This window comes from Chenopodium quinoa, unplaced genomic scaffold (genome assembly GCF_001683475.1).
Source record: "Chenopodium quinoa cultivar QQ74 unplaced genomic scaffold, ASM168347v1, whole genome shotgun sequence".
NCBI classification, from domain to species: Eukaryota; Viridiplantae; Streptophyta; class Magnoliopsida; order Caryophyllales; family Amaranthaceae; genus Chenopodium; species Chenopodium quinoa.
In genome coordinates, this window is record NW_018743066.1 from 617,478 (window position 1) to 636,105 (window position 18,628).

General features: G+C 32.4%; 1 protein-coding gene and 1 pseudogene across 1 annotated transcript; both read left to right on the plus strand.

The window, feature by feature from the left end:
* The first annotated feature begins 10,190 nt into the window (after positions 1-10,190).
* On the plus strand, positions 10,191-14,141 carry LOC110731233 (inositol transporter 4-like). Its single transcript, XM_021911077.1, is given in 7 exon segments — positions 10,191-10,503; positions 10,889-10,959; positions 11,539-11,874; positions 12,001-12,108; positions 12,402-12,974; positions 12,976-13,017; positions 13,126-14,141. Coding segments are annotated over 7 exon segments (1,746 nt in total). The 5' UTR covers positions 10,191-10,367; the 3' UTR covers positions 13,606-14,141.
* A 243-nt stretch (positions 14,142-14,384) lies between these two features.
* Positions 14,385-17,696, plus strand: LOC110731234 (annotated as a pseudogene).
* The last annotated feature ends 932 nt before the right edge of the window (positions 17,697-18,628 follow it).

Genomic DNA, 18,628 nt, shown 5'->3' on the forward strand with positions numbered 1-18,628 from the left:
CAGTTTCAGGTACTGGTCCGAAATCCCCCATTCTTGACAAATGTATTTTTTTATTTTTTATTTTATTTTTGAAATCTTAATATATTTGGTTAGGCTTTGATCCAAAAATTAGCTAGGATTTGGAAGTGTTTGGAGCTACTTATGAAATTCTCGACTATCTAAGGTTTGACATCGTGTATTTTTCCACCAACTTTTTTAAGAATTTCTCATTTTGCATCACTTTCTCTTTTCAAAGAGTATCAAATAATTAAAAATAAAATTTAAAATTACAAAAAGTCGTAAAGTTTATTCAACACACATTAGCTAGAATTGAATGTGGGTTCTAGCTATTTGTTCTTTAATCTCTACATGTACCTACCTTCCAAATTGTACAACCCCGAAACATGTACCTATTAAACTACTGTTGTAGTAGCAAATACTATTGTCTAAACTCTAACCAAACCACTCTCCTTAAGTGAAAAAAGAATGTACCAATTGATTAAATATGTTCCAACCCGGATGTTAGACTAAATCACTCTAAATTTTGCAAGAAAAGATGGATTAGGATCTTAGACTAAAAACACTCCTAATTTTGCAAGAGATTACAAAGATTTTTGTCACTCAAGCAATAAGTATGTCGCTCATGTCCTTGTGCTCTCTTTCACTTAGGCAATTGTACACTGGCCATCAAAATTATAACGAAACATCAAACAAAATTGTGTATGTGTAAACACATTTACGACTAAATATAGCTAGATACATCATCATCGTTAAGTTAATAAATTGGATGATATTATCTTACTGAAAATATGTTCTATGTCATCAATTATGAATATGACATTCTTCTAAATAACTCAAAGCCATACACGTGGTATGAGTTAGTTTCAATAGTCTCTCTGTGATTTGGCCATTTGGGTGCATGCATATATGCATATATTATGATATAAAGTAGAAAAGATGTGACAAATTAATTGGAAGCAACCTTTGTTCATTTTTGGGGCATATGATAAATAAGTTTGAGAGTTCCAACTTCCAAACATGATATGTATGTGAACGGTAACAAAAGCTTTATTCTTGATTAAGTGTTTTTAAGTACAACCATTTGATCCTTTTCATGAAGATTTGTGATGAGAAGTGGGATTGCCTTTTCTTTTGAATGCATCATTATATTTTGAGTAATGATTTGGGTACTCCCTTACGTTGGTTCACATGATGAGTGGCTAGCAATTGATCATGGCACAATTAGACCAGGTCGGGATGCTTATAAAATGAGATAATACTTGACTCCATGTAGGTTTGACTGAAGCTCGATTTGAGATGATGATGAGTTGAATCGAATTACTCAAAACTTGATCGGAACTCATGAGAAAATGGAAAATCTGAACAATCCAACATATCATCTAATCTAGGGATGTTGTGCAGAGCTTTGTAAAATGTTGCATGACAATTAATTAATCGGAGTAGGCTTACTTTAACTATAATGGATTAGAATACGTATGTACCGTCTTATAATTTCACTAATATGACTCTACATTTAAATTTATCTCTTATTAATTATCATGAGATGATTTTTACTATATACACAGACTGTGTGTACAATACTTACTGCTAATCCTTATTACGAGTACTTACACCGATATCATATATTGAGATAGAACCAACTCAACTTTCTAGAGGATCTATGCCAACCCTATTGTTTGAAGCTCAAAAGTGTGTAAAGTGATATGCCCTAGCCTGTTAGTTGCTTGCCACTTTCTATATATATTATATACCATGATCGAATAACACATGCTTCATATCTACTTTAGATTTGTTTGTACCATGAATTTGCTTTGGAATTGCTTGTACGACCTTGAATTTTCCACTTTAGAATTTGCTTTGGTTGGGAAAACGGAAGTTCGTACTAACGTACTTGTTGATGTAATGCATACATGTTGTTTGCGTTGCTTTGATGTGGGATTGATCGTCCTTCATTCCTCTTTTTCGTTTACTGGTGAATTACAACTTAGTTCTTTTAGTAACAATAATTACAACTAATTCTAGCAGTTGAATAATACAATAACATTTTTATACTCTATATTTGTCCCATTATTCAAGAGTTCCTTACACCAATCAAGGTTTGATTATTTATGCCATATTCTTCATATAAATTTATAATAATATGCCATTTAAATTTTAATTATTTGCCCTAGCTAGTCATGGTTCATATGAAAAGAATTTTCAACTATTGTAGCTAGGAAAAAAAATAAAGAATACTCTTTATACAAATTACAAATCATGTGATTTTGTCTTATGTGAATCACAATTCATCAATTACAACAAGAATTTTCCTAATTTATTTTCTTACCTATATAAATAAATATTTAAATTAAATAATACGAGTAGTACAAAAAAAATCATCAAATCAAATTATATAGTAAAAAATGTTATATGTGGTCAACCTTGATATTCTATTCCTGTACAGAAATCCATTATACATTAAGGTACATCGTGTGTGTATATATATTTTTTTTCATATTTATAATATGTTTGATAAGTAGCTTAGATGGCTAAATAGTTAATTTTGTTGTAAGTAGTTTGGGGTTCGAATCCTTTTATCTTCATATTTTTTTATATTAGTAATGATGTGACATGTTGTGATGTTGGGTAGGTGACGTGGCTCCATCAAGTGTTTGTGAACTGACGTGGTGTCATGAATGGTTAGTGAAGTGAAGTGACGTGGCGTAATTTGGAAGAGTCTATGTGGCGCATGGACGTTTTTATAAACGTGTTTTAATAGATTAGGATAGATTAGTAATTTAGTATAGATGTGCTATATCTCTTTTTTTTTTTTTTTTTTTACCACATTTAACTCATCACAACTTACCCGTTAGTATTTTATTACGAGTAATGTTTTAGACTTCTCACTTGATTTGTACTTATTACCCCATCTTTACATTCCCTCCAATAGTGTCTTAATAGTTAGTTATTAATGCCAATGCAAATAGTAAGTGTGTTGTGTGTATGTGGATTTTGATTTAAAACGAAATTGATAAAGTCGAAGCTAACAATAAGAGAAAAATGTATATGTTTTTACTTTTTAGAATTTAATTTGTGTTATTACTATAGTATAATCAAACCAAAAACACAAAGTAGAGTATCACTCTAAAACAAACTTCCTATAATCTGTTCACATCTTTAATTAAGTTGATATATGGCCACTTTTTTTAAAAAAAAAAAAAATATATTTTCCCCACTTTTCATGGCAAAATTAAGGGGTAACTCTAATCCGGTTTTTTGTAACCCTAAATTTATTGCTATATTTGCCAACCTTATCTTGTATTTGAATTTTGAAGTTAAAGATAACAAGACTTTACCCAAAAATAAAAAAAAAAATTAAAAAAAGTAATTTCTTACTTTCTCCCATCTCTGTTACAATTTTTATTATATTTTTCTAGTGCAAATGAGCTACTTGTGAGTGATAACTATGTCGTAATTTGTAAACGCATCAACGTAAAGATAATCAAAATCATTTGGTTAAATCGAACAAGTTTTTACCTTATTCTTAAATTTAAGAATCATTTTTGTAACTCTTTGAGTTATTAAATTTTTATGCAACTTTTCCGAGAATTTTATGTCACTCTTGTTTTATCTATCTATAAGACTATATAACTAACTAAGGGTATGTTCTCATACATTGAAATTCAGTTCAGTTCAGTTCAACTCCTAATTTCCTTCTCTTATAAAATATTCATTTCAGTTCAGTTCAGTTCAGCTGAGTTCAGTCAATGAGAACAAACTCTAATTACTCCTTTTTAAACAGATCGATTCTAGTAAAACTATGATTCCTAAGAATCTGCGTTTAGTTGAGGGATATTTTGTAAAAGTACTAGATGTAATTGAGTTATAGTATAAATAATTTTTTTTAAAAAAGAAAGAAATTATTTTAAGTTAACAAAATTGTGTTAATTAGTATTGCTTTGTCACATGATTGAAAACTAATTGTGTTAATTAACATTGCTTGTCATATGAATGAAAACTAATTATGTTAATAAACATTGCTTGTCATATGAAAACTTTTTCCTTTTTTTTTTTTTTTTTTAAAGTCATATGAAAACTATTGAATAACCATAAAGACATTATAGTCCCCTCGTATTAAAAGACCACCACAAATTTCACCTTTAAGAAGAATCATGGGAAAATGCTTGAAACAGAAATTATTTTTGGAAAAAATGAATTATTTGATTATCTTATAAACAAATGACTGTATTGGAAATTTAGGATTTAATTTTCCTTCACCTTATGAAACCAAGAGAGACGAAATATAAAAAATGTTATGAGTACCAATTATTTCACCATCTCTATATCTTTAACCAAAATAATTATTAAAAGAAAAAAAACATATACACTCGTACATCATTAATTCATTACTCATTATAATAAACCCGTGTATGCACATGTTTTAAGTGTGTAGGTTTAAACTCGATTGAACTATTCATAGAGTGTAAATAAATCCATACGACCATATACAAACACGGAAAGACCATATAATATATACTTGACGCATTAAGAGTATATGCATAACTTCTACTACTATATCATAAAGTATTAAGATTACAGATAAACTTACCAAAGAAAACGCCAGCCTTCTTTGAAAGTAATGAAAAAAAAAAAAATTCTTCTTCTTTTCTTTTCTTCTTCTTCGATCTTATGTTTTTATTTTTTAATTTTATTTATGACGAAAAATATATTGTGAAAAGTTGTTGAAAATAAAACGGAGCAAAAAATGCAAAAAAGAGGAAAAAGAGGGAGTTTAGTTTTGAAACAAAAGGTGAAGAGTGAATCTAAATATATATAGAAAATACTCCATAGTTTAATTGGTTGTAGTTGCCAATTAAGTAAAGTGAAGTGTCATATTTCATTTTTAATTTTATTTATGACGACAAATATGTGGTCATAATTTCGTTTTTCTAATTGTTTCCTTTTTTAACAGTCACTAGGTAGTTGTTACAGTGTTGGCTAATAACCCAATTTTTTTGGGAACGTAAATTAAGACAGCTTAGACACACACATTTACTTTCTTTAACTTTACTAGTCGAGTCTTTTTTTTTACTCTTGTAAACAAAAGTATGGAGTATTTCACTCGTCTAAAATTAACTTTTATTGATTTTTTAAACTTTTTTTGGGAGTTTATATCCGTAATTTAAGTCAGTTTTTTGGTATTCATATTTCCCACCAAATTGAGTATTTATGTAACACAACTCATTAGTTAATGTAAGAATTATTTGGATTTTTCAACAAAAATATTCTTGTGAGTTCTTGAGTGGTTTTTAGTTTTCAAATTTTAGTTTAACGAATTGTGTAGATATATAGTTTTATTATCGGAGTAGAGAGACATTGATCACACAGATGGTGGTGGAATAATTCGCTTCTAAGGCACCACTAATCACACAACATAACAACTCTGAGTTTGAAATCTTCAAGGACTTATAAACACATCTCATAAAATTTTAGTAAGTTACAATTTTGTATTCTTTTGATACAATTTATTTCCTAAACTAAATATTTTTCTAAAATCTTTATTTTCACATGTTACTTACAACTTTACATGGTAGGCTGACCAAGATATTCTTTAATATATATACTATCCTAGGTTGCACATGATCGGGTATAAGCACGGTCACAAATACAAACAAAAGATGGCCATGTAGAATAATTGTTTTATTATCATATCCATTTTGTTTTTTGGTATTCAACAAAGTTTGATTCACTTTTACTTTTTTTATTTCAATTTGACAAGCTTTTTATTACCTCACACTATTTAAAATGATAAAGTAAGTGAGGTGCACTAAAAAAACAAGTATAAAACTTACCCAAAAAGAAAATATATCAACTAAAAAAACTTCCTAAAAAGGAATATACGTGTCAACTAAGAAAACGAAGGTAAGTAAAATACAATTTGCGCAACATATATTATAGAAATGCAGGGATGAAAGACAACTTAAATTGATTTAATTGAATATTCTAAATTTACCAATGGAAGAGTCAAGAATTAATAATTTTACTGCTCTTAATAATTTTAATTTCTATTAATATAGAAAAGTCTAAGGATAAATGAGTCACTTGCTTGAATTGACTAAAGCCATCAACATATGCATTAGGGCTGTCAAAAGCTGACACGACACGAAAATCCGACATGAACCCGACACGAAATAAGCGGATTTGGGTCAATTATTCTCGACCCGTTTACATAATTGGGTTGACACGGATCCGACACGAAATTAAACGGGTTAGGTTTGGGTGGAAATTTTCAACCCGAAACCGACACGCATAACCCAATTATATAAATGGGTTGATCGACAACCCGCTAACTCGAACCCGACACGCTTAACCTATTAATAAAGTAGTAACAAAAACCGATTTTTATTTTTTCTAAACTTGTAATTTTGTAAATTGCCTTGGCACCATGTATACATTTAGGTATTTTTTGGCAGTTAATTTGGTGGATAAAATAAATTTCAACTTTTGTAAATTAAATTTGATTGTTAATTTAGGACAATTCTTATGTATGGTTGTGCTGCTAAAGCAACCAACTTTAAATTCTTGTAGTACTTTTGCTATAATTACTAATTTTAAACTCTTGTAGTATCATTAATGAATTAATGATGTATGTCTTTTTAATTTTTATATTGAATATTATAGTTTTTTACATACTATATTAGTAAAAGGTTACACGAGTAACCCGTTTAATAAGCGGGTTAGGTTTGGGTCAAGGGATTTCAACCCGTTTAATAAATGGGTTAGGTTTGGGTCAAGGGTTTTTCAACACGAACACGAACCCGACACGACACGACCCGTTTGATAGCCCTAATATGCATGTTATCATAGACCATTAGTCAATTTTGACAATAACGTGGACTGCATAGTCTTTGGTGTGGAGTAATGAAGTTTGTAGGCTTCTGAGTCTTCTCATAAGATTCATCAGAGTGGACTTTTACAGATGGATCATTGGCCTTTTAGTTTTCTGATTTTATTTTTTTTTTTTTTTTTTTTTTTTTTTTTTAGTTTTTATTTTTACTATGTATTTGTACGCTTGTGAGTCTTCTCACAAAAATTATGACCCTGTTTGGAAGAAAGCTGAAAGCTGAAACTGATTGAGTTAGCTGATTTTGACTAACTGATTTTATTAACTGATTTGACTGACTTATTAAATTAACTGATTATATAAAAGTGTTTGGTAAATAGCTGATAGCTTAAATGTGATTGAGTATGTGAAATGACCAATAAGCTAATTGCGGATTAGGTAGTTTAGATAGGATTTTAAATTAAATGAGGTTATAAGTGTCATTTCACAATAATTAATGAATAAGCTAATTGAAAAAGCTCTTAAAATGAGCTTTTTCAAACAGAGCTTATTTAGTGGAATAAGCTCTTTCAATAAGCTTACTACCAAACACTTGTATTAGCTTGTTTGACTAGTCAATCAGCTAAAGTTAGTCAAATAAGCTAATATACTTCCAATAAGCTTACTACCAAAAAAGGGTCTATAAAAGTAGACTTAGAACTGATTCGTTCTGAATTTTAATGAGATGTACCTTAAATGTCAAATTACTTATGAGTTTTCACATATTCCTTTAACCCTAGAATTTTAGTAAGCTAATAACGATGATCAAAGTTACTTTAGGATAAGGAAGCTTTTCCATTCATTTCATACACCCTCAATCTATTATCTATATATTCTTATTTATATTCTTACTTTTTTTTTTTTGAAAAACGCTGCGGATTAATATTAGAGAAGATTTTATCTTCTTACTTTTCATTTAAAGATGTGTGATATATATGCATTAGAGGTGATCATTTGCAGGCTTGGGCGGGTAGCGGGCCGGGTTTATGCTTATTTTTTTGTCCAACGGGCTTCATGTATCAAACCCGAACCCTTTTATGCAGGCTTGATACTTTGTCCATACCCACTTACTAAACGGGCCGGGCTTGCCCGCGGGCTAACGGGCTTTAAATTTTTGTTTTATTTTTTATAACACTAATTAATCTATTTATTATTTACATGTGCTAAAATTATTTTGGTAGAGTTGTCTTAAAAATATTTATTCACAAATAATGATAATAGAAATTAAAAACACACAAAATATGTCATAATATAAAATTAAAATAAATAATTGTAACCAATAAAAGCTTATAGTTCATTATAGTCTCTCTATATTGATTATTTTATTTTCTTAAATACACAAAGAATTATTTTTATTATTAAATATAACACAAAAATGATTAAAATAGTATTATTATTATTATAAACGGGCCGGGCGGGCTAGCCCACGACACATATTTTCTTGTCCATACCCGTCCATTTACATTAACGGGCCGGGCCTAGCCCGCCCAAAAAACCAATTTTTTTCAAAAAGGTTGTTCAAGCCCGCCTTTTTTGCGGGCCAGGTTTGGCGGGCTTAGCGGGCCGTCCCACCCATGAACATCTCTAATATGCATTTAATCATTTATTAATATTAAAATAGAGTTCTTATCAAATACTTCCTCTGTTCTTTTTTACTTGACTTGTTTTTTTATCACGCTTGTCAATGCAAAACTTTAACGGTTAATAACTTTAATTCTCCATAATTAAAAAAAATATAAAAGTTATATATTATAATAGTACTTATTGAAACGAATTCAAAATGATCCAACATAAATATGTTTTTCCTTATATATTATTCACAAAACATGGTCAAAAGAAGGGTGGTGAATAGTGTAAAAGTCAAAGCGTATTAAGTAAAAAAGAACGGAGGAAGTAGGATTTAGGATATTTTGAGCAACCTCGTTTTTTTTTTTTCGTAATTTCAACCATTATCACTTGCATAAGTTTATAACCAATGCTAACCGTCATTGCATTGAACGGGGTTATCTTTGGTTATATGAAACAAAATTTGCTATATTTTATCTTATCTTCTTTTGTATATTCTACGGCATATGCAATGGCCAATTAGCTATTTATCGCATGATGGCAACTCATTTTATTCAGTTACTAGCTTTGGGAATTACGATGAACAATGCCAACTTATGACACCACAACCATATATGGAGTATGTTATTATCGGAATAGGTACATTCCAAAGTGCTTAATTGGGAATTTCAACCTTTTTAGCAAAATTCTTTAAACTTATCCAATTTGATAATGTAATGCAATGAATTTAATTTAGGATGAGAGTTATAATCCTTATCCACAATTTCAAAGTAAATATACCAAATTGAATCACGTAAATCTACACATACTACATAAATTCTAAAGCATCTAATTCACATTCTTTTTTTTTTTTTCCTTTTCTTTTTAGAAATTCTAAAGCATTTTTTTTTACCTTTATTACATTATACCGCTTATATTTTTTACATATACATTGGTCCATCTTTACTCATTGGATGTGTACAACTTTGTCGAATTGAATAATAAAGAAGTCGTGTTACAACTTCGAGGTTCATTTCTAAAACTTTTTCCATTAGAAAATTTGTATTTCTGACGTCTTTATCTAAGCTATGACAATTTACATTCCATACATGTTTATTGTATTCCTTATTTGCGTCATTGTGAAATGAATTTAATAGTTTGTTTTATTACAGAGTATGAGTTGTGTGTTTTTTTCTTAACAAATTTACCATTATGATACATTCCATATTATTAACAGTCTTATAAATTTGATGTACTAAACAGTAAAAGGTACTGAAAAGATATTTATCCTCTTTTGTGCCGTAACATCATGTATAATAACAAATGTCAACAAAAGTCATATTAAGTTATAATTAAATCCTACAAACAAGTTTTAATCAAGAAAGAAAACAGAGCTCAATTAAAACTCAACTTGTTTAGACTTTGAATCAATTTGAACAAAAACACATAAATAGTGTCCATTACTCAGTCCAATTGTATATGGACTATACTAACGTTGATTCTCATCTTAGACCAAACAATAATTTCTTCAAGAGGCAATCTTTTAATATGATACTCAATCAGTGAGTAATTTATGATAATATAATCCATAATTTGATCTTCTAATAGTCCTAGATGGAGTAAGAGTTCAACTTTACAAGATTAAATCGTTAATTCTACACCTAATCACTCGTATTATAAGAAATTAATTAACTGCTAATCAAACAAAGTATAACAAACAAACAAATAAAGGGTAGATAAATTTAATTTCTTTCTTTATCCAGATTGTTCTGATTGGTTTCAACTTTCAAACGACGTAATATTATATTATTTACTTTGACTGCGAATCATTAAAGAAAATACTCGCACTACATGTGATTGTTTCATAAATTTCTCTTTTTTTTTTCTCTTTCACTCTCTTAAATACAATCTTGAATGTTTTGATTTCTTTAAACAAAAAAAGACAGAAATTTGCTAAAAAATGGTGGAAGGTGGAATTGTGAAGGCGGATAGAACAGAGTTTACAGAATGTTTCAGAACAATTGGAAAAACTCCTTATATTATGAGGCTTGCTCTTTCTGCTGGCATTGGAGGCCTTCTCTTTGGTTATGACACAGGTTTGCTTTTTTAATCTTTTTGTTTTTTAATTTTACTCAATTTTCATTTAATTTGATTGATTAGAGAGATAAGGCTGCGTACATGTGAACCAAACCCGTCTTAGGAGAGAGCTTGTTATATACATCCGGCTGTACGGTACACCCAAGGGTGTTTGTTTGCATATTTGATGATAAAATGAGCAATAATCACCGAAATGAGCAAAGAATACCCTTGGTGCACCGTGCACCCGGGTGTATATAACAATTTATGGTGTGTAACGCGGTGTGTTAAGGCGGGGTTTATGTTATGTATGGTGGTTATATTGCATAAATGTATAAAATTATGTCAAGATTTATGCTTGAAGAAGATTGGTGGTGAATAATGATGATTAAATTGATTGTGTAGGTGTTATATCTGGGGCTCTTCTTTACATTAAGGAAGATTTTACAGAAGTGGAACAAAAAACATGGTTGCAGGTTTGTTTTTAATTGTTGTGATTGTTGGTTAGAATTTATCTCGATGATACCAAAGTTTGGACTATGGCATTACATGTATCTCACAAGAAAATTAATATGAATTAGCATTATTTAGGTGTTATTTTCGTATGTTGCTTCAGGTTCCAACTTAACGTGTCTAAAATTGACTCGATTTGAATTTGAAATTGATTGGTGTAAACCCAATTCAAACCTGCTTAGACTTTTATAAATCTGCTCAATTGAGCAAAATCTGACCACATTAGAGTGAAATTTTAGAATGGACACGACCAACGTGTTTGACATGTCTAATACGAGTATAAATAACACATCTGATAGTGTACGACATAGTTAATACTCTTTTGATTGAATTGTAGAGTGTAGACCATCAAATTACTTACTCAAAGAATGTTTTGAGTAGTAGAAATTTGATGTCTTATGTTCAAATGTAAACATAATTAATTAGGACTAAACAATGATAATATTTACTCTTTTAAGTAAACAATCTCTGCTATACAACTTTAGAGGGAGTAACACTGTTATGAAGTTTTGAGATTTTCGTGTGGATGATTTGTTTGGTAGGAAACCATCGTGTCAATGGCGGTTGCAGGAGCAATCATCGGAGCAGGACTAGGAGGGTGGCTGAATGATAAGATAGGGAGGAGACCAACAATTATAATTGCTGATGTTTTGTTTTTCATTGGTGCTGTTATTATGTCCCTTGCTCCTGCTCCATGGGTGATCATTCTTGGAAGAATATTCGTTGGCCTAGGAGTCGGAATGGCTTCTATGACTTCACCTTTATACATATCCGAGACTTCCCCAAGCAGGATCCGTGGTGCCCTTGTTAGCACTAATGGTTTGCTCATCACAATAGGCCAGTTTGTATCATACCTAGTCAACCTTGGTTTCACTCAGGTAATGCATCTGTATGTGCTACATATATTTTGCTAAGTTTAGTTTCTTGTGAAAAATGTTATACTGTGATTTATATTCTTACAAACAAACTTAGACGTGTACACGGTCCTGTGTATTGTTAATCAGGTTAAGGGGACTTGGAGATGGATGCTGGGGGTGGCTGCTATTCCAGCATTAGTGCAACTAGTACTAATGTTATCCCTTCCGGAGTCTCCTAGATGGCTTTACAGAAAGGTATGAGTGAATTATGTGCAACTTTAACTTCGGCAAGTCTTATGTGAGACCTGAGACCTTTTACATAAATATTATCAGATGTTTAAAGTTGCCTCTACAAAAAAACAGTAAACTGTTATCTAGTTTTTCTGCAAGTTACTAAGTATTAAAATACCGTGTCATAAAAGATTTTGCCGCCAAATCCATACACTTTCTATGGGAAAGTTGTGTATATATGTATTCAATGTAGACCTTCTCAAGCTTTGTTTACTCCCAAGGAATTTACAAATTTTTCTCCCTTTCTTTGGGATCAGGACAAAGTGTCTGAGGCAGAAGCTATCTTAGCTAAGATCTATCCCGAGGAAGAATTGGAAGTGGAAATTAAAGCACTCAAAGCATCAGTTGACTCTGAAAAGGCAGAAGACGAATTAGTAGGTGGAAACAACATGTTAAGCAAGATACAAAATGCTTGGGGAAACCAAGTTTTCCGAAGAGGGTTATATGCTGGAATCACTGTTCAAGTGGCTCAACAATTTGTGGGTATCAATACGATCATGTACTACAGCCCCACAATTGTGCAGTTTGCAGGGATTGCCTCGAAAAGCACTGCAATGGCTCTTTCTTTAATCACCTCCGGACTCAATGCAGTTGGGTCGATTGTAAGCATGATGTTTGTAGACAGGCATGGGAGAAGGAGGCTTATGATCATCTCTTTGGTTGGCATCATTACTTGCCTTATTGCCTTAGCTATTGTCTTCTATGAAGCTGCTGCGCATGCTCCTAAAATCAGTTTTGCAGAAACTAGTAATTTTGGAGTTAACTCTACTTGTTCTGCTTATACAGCTGCTCAAAATCCTGCATCTTGGAACTGTATGACCTGTTTAAAAACGTACTTCAGGTTGTGCTTTCTGTGCAAACCAAGGAAATGAGGTAAACTTACTAAAACTTCTTAATGTCTTTGCTTTTTAACATAATTATTGTCAAAGTACTAGTCATATTAATTTGGTTCTTTGTTTCTTCTTTTCGATATATTATCAGTTGCATCCAGGAGCATGCGTGTCAAAAACAGATGGCTTAAAAGCAGCATGTCAAAAGGAGCGAAGAGTGTACTTCACAGAAGGTTGTCCTAGCAAATTTGGTTTTTTGGCTGTCATTCTCCTAGGAGCATACATTATATCCTACTCCCCGGGGATGGGAACAGCACCATGGATCGTCAACTCAGAAATATACTCATTGAGGTACAGAGGAATTGGTGGAGGGATAGCTGCCGTGGCTAACTGGACAGCTAATCTCATTGTTAGTGAAACATTCCTAACCTTAACCCAAGCCTTGGGATCAGCAGGAACCTTCCTCTTATTTGCCGGTTTCTCAATAATCAGTCTCATTTTTATCTACATCTTGGTGCCCGAAACCAAAGGGCTACCCATTGAAGAGGTGGAGCATATGCTAGAGAAGGGATTCAAGCCTAGGCTTCTAGGTGAAGGGAAAAAGCAGGAGAACAAAAGTAGTGAATCTTGATTAGTCATGACCAAGTAAAATAAGCAATGCTAGCCATAGTTCGATTATGATTTCGAAAATTCTTACTTAGCCATCAAAAGCGCAAGCTTGATGGAATAGCTTTCTTGCAATTTCTAAGTTGTTGTATTTGCTTGGTTGCGTGAAGAATCAAATTCTTCATCAAATGTGTATTTTTTTTATTGTTTGTATATATCTTTCCCTCGAAAATTGATTGTAATCACTTAAAATTAAGCTTCTTTTTCTAAAGTCAAAAGTACCGTCTCTTGTTTAAAATTAGAATATGGTCAACATTAATATGCTAACCTAATCAATAATTATTGCAATTGAGAGAGTGAGGGATAGCTCAAGTGGTTAGAGCTTTCCTCCCGATTTCAGGAGATTCTGGGATCAATTCTCACCCCGCCATTGTGGCTCTCTAAACACCAAAAAAATAATTATTGCAATTGCATTTATGCTCATGCAAGTATATAACCTTTGCTCTTAAAAAAAAAAAAATGCTTCTTTCTTTGTAAACATTATAATAGCAAAATATCTTTTGATCTTTGCTTTTAGAATTTTCCTTATTTATGTTATTACCTTCCATACATATTCATTCTATTCTTTTTTTACCTCATTGTGAAATGGATTTGAATATTTGATAGATCATAATAATAGAAGTAATAAATATGTACATTATACTAATCCTAATATCCTCTGCTTAGAATTATCCTTTACTCACTACAAAAGCGTATAATATACCGATGACCAAGTTAATCAATCCTTAATCTTTTAGTCTTATACTTAATCCATATCGAGTACTCCGTAGTAATTTGTTATAATAATCCATAATTTAATTCTCATGTAGTCCAAGATAAACTTTACAAGTCCGATTTTCTACACCCGGATTATAAGAAATTTATTGTTCATCAAACAATGAATTTCTTTTTTCCTCAACAAAAATAAGAAATTTCTTCTTCATATCTTTCTCTATCCAGACTTCCAGAGTATTCTGATTTGTTTCATCTTTTCAAACGACGTCATTTAGTATAATCAAGGAAATACTCGCACTACTTGTGACAAAAATTTATTGAAAAAAAATAGTTACACAAATTTCTCTCCTTTTTTACTCCTCTTTTTCTTTTCACTCTCTTATATACTGAAATATTTTGATTTCTTAAAAATAAAGAGACAGAAATTTGCAAAATAAAATGGTGGAAGGTGGAATTGTAAAGGCAGATAGAACAGAGTTTACAGAATGTTTCAAAACAATTGGAAAAACTCCTTTTGTTATGAGGCTTGCTCTTTCTGCTGGCATTGGAGGCCTTCTCTTTGGTTATGACACAGGTTTGCTTTTTTTAATCTTATTGTTTATTAATTTTACTCAATTTACATTCGCTTTGATTGATTAGACGTAAGGTTGCGTACATGTGAACCAAACCCGCCTTAGACCACACAGTCTGTGACTGTAACGCTTGTCAGTCTAAGGCGGGGTTTGTATTAAATGTGGTGGTTATTGTGTAAATGTATAAAATTTATGTCAAAGATTTATGCTTGAAGAAGATTGGTTGTGAATAATGATGATTAATTTGATTGTATAGGTGTTATATCTGGGGCTCTTCTTTACATTAAGGAAGATTTTAAAGAAGTGGAACAAAAAACATGGTTGCAGGTTTGTTACTCACTAAAACACAAAATTATTGTCTTTAATTTATATTAATAGCATTCTTTAGGTGTTATTTACGAATGTTGCATCAGATAGGTTCTAACATGTACTCTGTGATTAATGCTCTATCAATTGACATCTTTTGAGTATTAGAACTTTGATGTGTAACGTAACAATGAAATGAAGTTTTGAGATATTTTGAGGATGATTTGTTTGGTAGGAAACCATTGTGTCAATGGCGGTTGCAGGAGCAATCATTGGAGCAGGACTCGGAGGGTGGCTAAATGATAAGATAGGGAGGAGACCAACAATTATAATTGCTGATGTTTTGTTCTTCATTGGTGCTGTTATCATGTCCCTTGCTCCTGCTCCATGGGTGATCATACTTGGACGAATATTCGTTGGCCTAGGAGTTGGAATGGCTTCCATGACTTCGCCATTATACATATCCGAGACTTCCCCAAGCAGGATCCGAGGTGCCCTTGTTAGCACTAATGGTTTCCTCATCACAGGAGGCCAGTTTTTTATCTTACCTCATCAACCTTGGTTTCACTCGGGTAATGTATCTTATGTTCTACGTGTATGTATTTAGAAAGTTTTTAGTTCTTGTGGATATTGTTATACTGTGATTTATATGCTTACAAACATACGTAGACGTGCACACGGTCCTGTGTATTGTTAATCAGGTTAAGGGGACTTGGAGATGGATGTTGGGGGTGGCTGCTATACCAGCATTCGTGCAACTGATCTTGATGTTGTCCCTTCCAGAGTCTCCTAGATGGCTTTACAGAAAGGTATGTGTGAACAATGTGCAACAGTAACTTCGGCAAGTCTCATGTGAGACCTCTTACATAGTATTAGCAGATGTTTAAAGTTGCCTCTACAAAAAAACAGTACAGTACATTTATCTGGTTTTCCTGCAAGTTACTGCATATTAATAGACCTTCTTATACAAGATTTTGTCACCAATTCCGAACAATTATAGGGAAAATGTGTACAGAGTATATGTGTAGCCAATGTAGACCTCCCAAGCTTTGTCAACTCCAAGATTTTGACGAAAATTTTTTACCTGTCTTTGTTGGAATCAGGAAAAAGTGTCCGAGGCAGAAGCTATCATGGCTAAGATCTATCCTGCGGAAGAGTTGGAAGAGGAAATGAAAGCACTCAAGACATCGGTTGACTCTGAAAAAGCAGAGGATGAATTAGTAGGTGGAGGTAACATGTTAAGCAAGATAAAGAATGCTTGGGGAAACCGAGTTTTTCGAAGAGGGCTATATGCTGGAGTCACAGTTCAAGTGGCTCAACAGTTTGTGGGTATCAACACGATCATGTACTACAGCCCTACAATTGTGCAGTTAGCAGGGATTGCCTCGAAAAGCACGGCCATGGCTCTTTCTTTAATAACCTCCGGACTCAATGCAGTTGGGTCGATTGTCAGCATGATGTTTGTTGACAGGTATGGGAGAAGAAGGCTTATGATCATCTCTTTGTTTGGCATCATTACATGCCTCATTGCCTTGGCTATTGTCTTCTATCAAGCTGCTGCGCATGCTCCTAGAATCAGTGTTGCAGAATCTACCCATTTTGGAGTTAACTCTACTTGTCCTGCTTTTTCCAATGCTCAAAATCCAGCAACTTGGAACTGTATGACTTGTTTAAAAAGCACCTCAGGTTGTGCTTTCTGTGCAAATCAAGGAAATGAGGTACATTTACTGAAACTTTCAAATGTCTTGTGTTATTTTCAAAGTACTAGTCATATTAATCAGATTCCTTGCTCTTCTTTTTTGTATATTATCAGTTGTATCCAGGAGCATGTGTGTCAAAAACAGATGACTCAAAAGCAGAATGTCTAAAGGAGAGAAGAGTGTACTTCACAGAAGGTTGTCCTAGCAAATTGGGCTTTTTGGCTGTCATTCTCCTAGGAGCATACATTATATCCTACTCCCCGGGGATGGGAACAGCACCATGGATCGTCAACTCAGAAATATATCCTTTGAGGTACAGAGGAATTGGTGGAGGGATAGCTGCTGTGGCTAACTGGACAGCTAATCTCATTGTTAGTGAAACATTCCTAACCCTAACTGAAGCTTTGGGATCAGCAGGAACCTTCCTCTTGTTCGCCGGTTTCTCTATAATCGGACTCATTTTAATCTACATCTTGGTGCCCGAAACCAAAGGTCTACCCATTGAGGAGGTGGAGCATATGCTAGAGAAGGGATTCAAGCCTAGGCTTCTAGGTGGAGAAAAAAAACAGGAGAACAAAGTTAGTGAATCTTGATTGGTAGTGATCAAGTAAAATAAGCAAAGCTAGCCATAATGCGATAATGATTTCGGAAATTCTTACTTAGCCATCAAAAGCACAAGCCGGATGGAATAGCTTTCTTGCAATTTCTATGTAAATGAAGTTGGTTGCGTGAAGAATCAAATTTTTCATAGAATTTTCTTTAAAGTTTTGTATATATCCTTCCTTTGAAAATGGGTTAGTAAACAATCATAATTAAGCTTTTCTTTTCTTAATTCAAAAATACTGTCACTTTTTTAAAATTGGAATATGATCATCATTAATATGCTAAACTAATCAATAATCATTGCAAGTGAACTTATGCTCATACAAACTTTATCAACAAAGACCATATACTAATATTTTTAGGTATGGAGAGAATAACTAGAAATCGATATATATCTCGAGACTTTACCAACTAAACATATATTCAATGACATTTCCCCATGGCATGACCCTAACCTTTTTTAGTATCACTGTTTTTAACATGTTTTTCTAAAGGAGCTAAATTGTGATTTATTCTAATAATAAGTGGTTCATTGTAATTGAATTGTTTTAGTGATTAAAAACAGCAAAACGTGTGCTTTTTTCATTGGAATTTGACACAAAAGCTTATTTATGGATCCGTGGCTGTTACATGTCATTGATACCACCACTCACACAGTCACACTCCCGGCCTATTAGAAAGGATAAAAAGAAAATCAAGTGAAAAGACGCCAACACAAATCCTAACAAGTAACAATGCCAAAATTTCATTTTTTTTATCAAAGGAAAAAAGTAGTAAAGAAGAATCGTGATAACAAAAAGAACAAATTAGGAAAATACTTTTAACCTTATATCATGAAGTCATTTTCAAACGTAAGGTTCCCTTTGAATTTACAATGTAATGGTCAGTGTAAGTGGTGCATGACTTGATTCAGTCTTGTGTGCATCAGCAAGGCTACAACATTATAACGTTACGTAATACTCTGTCCGGATTTAGTAGTCATATACTCAAATGAGCACAAACACTTTACCATGAGTAAAATCTAATACGAAGTATGTGAAAATCAGGGGATGGATTTGATTCTCGTTGGGGTTATTATCCAGTGCGCACTGTA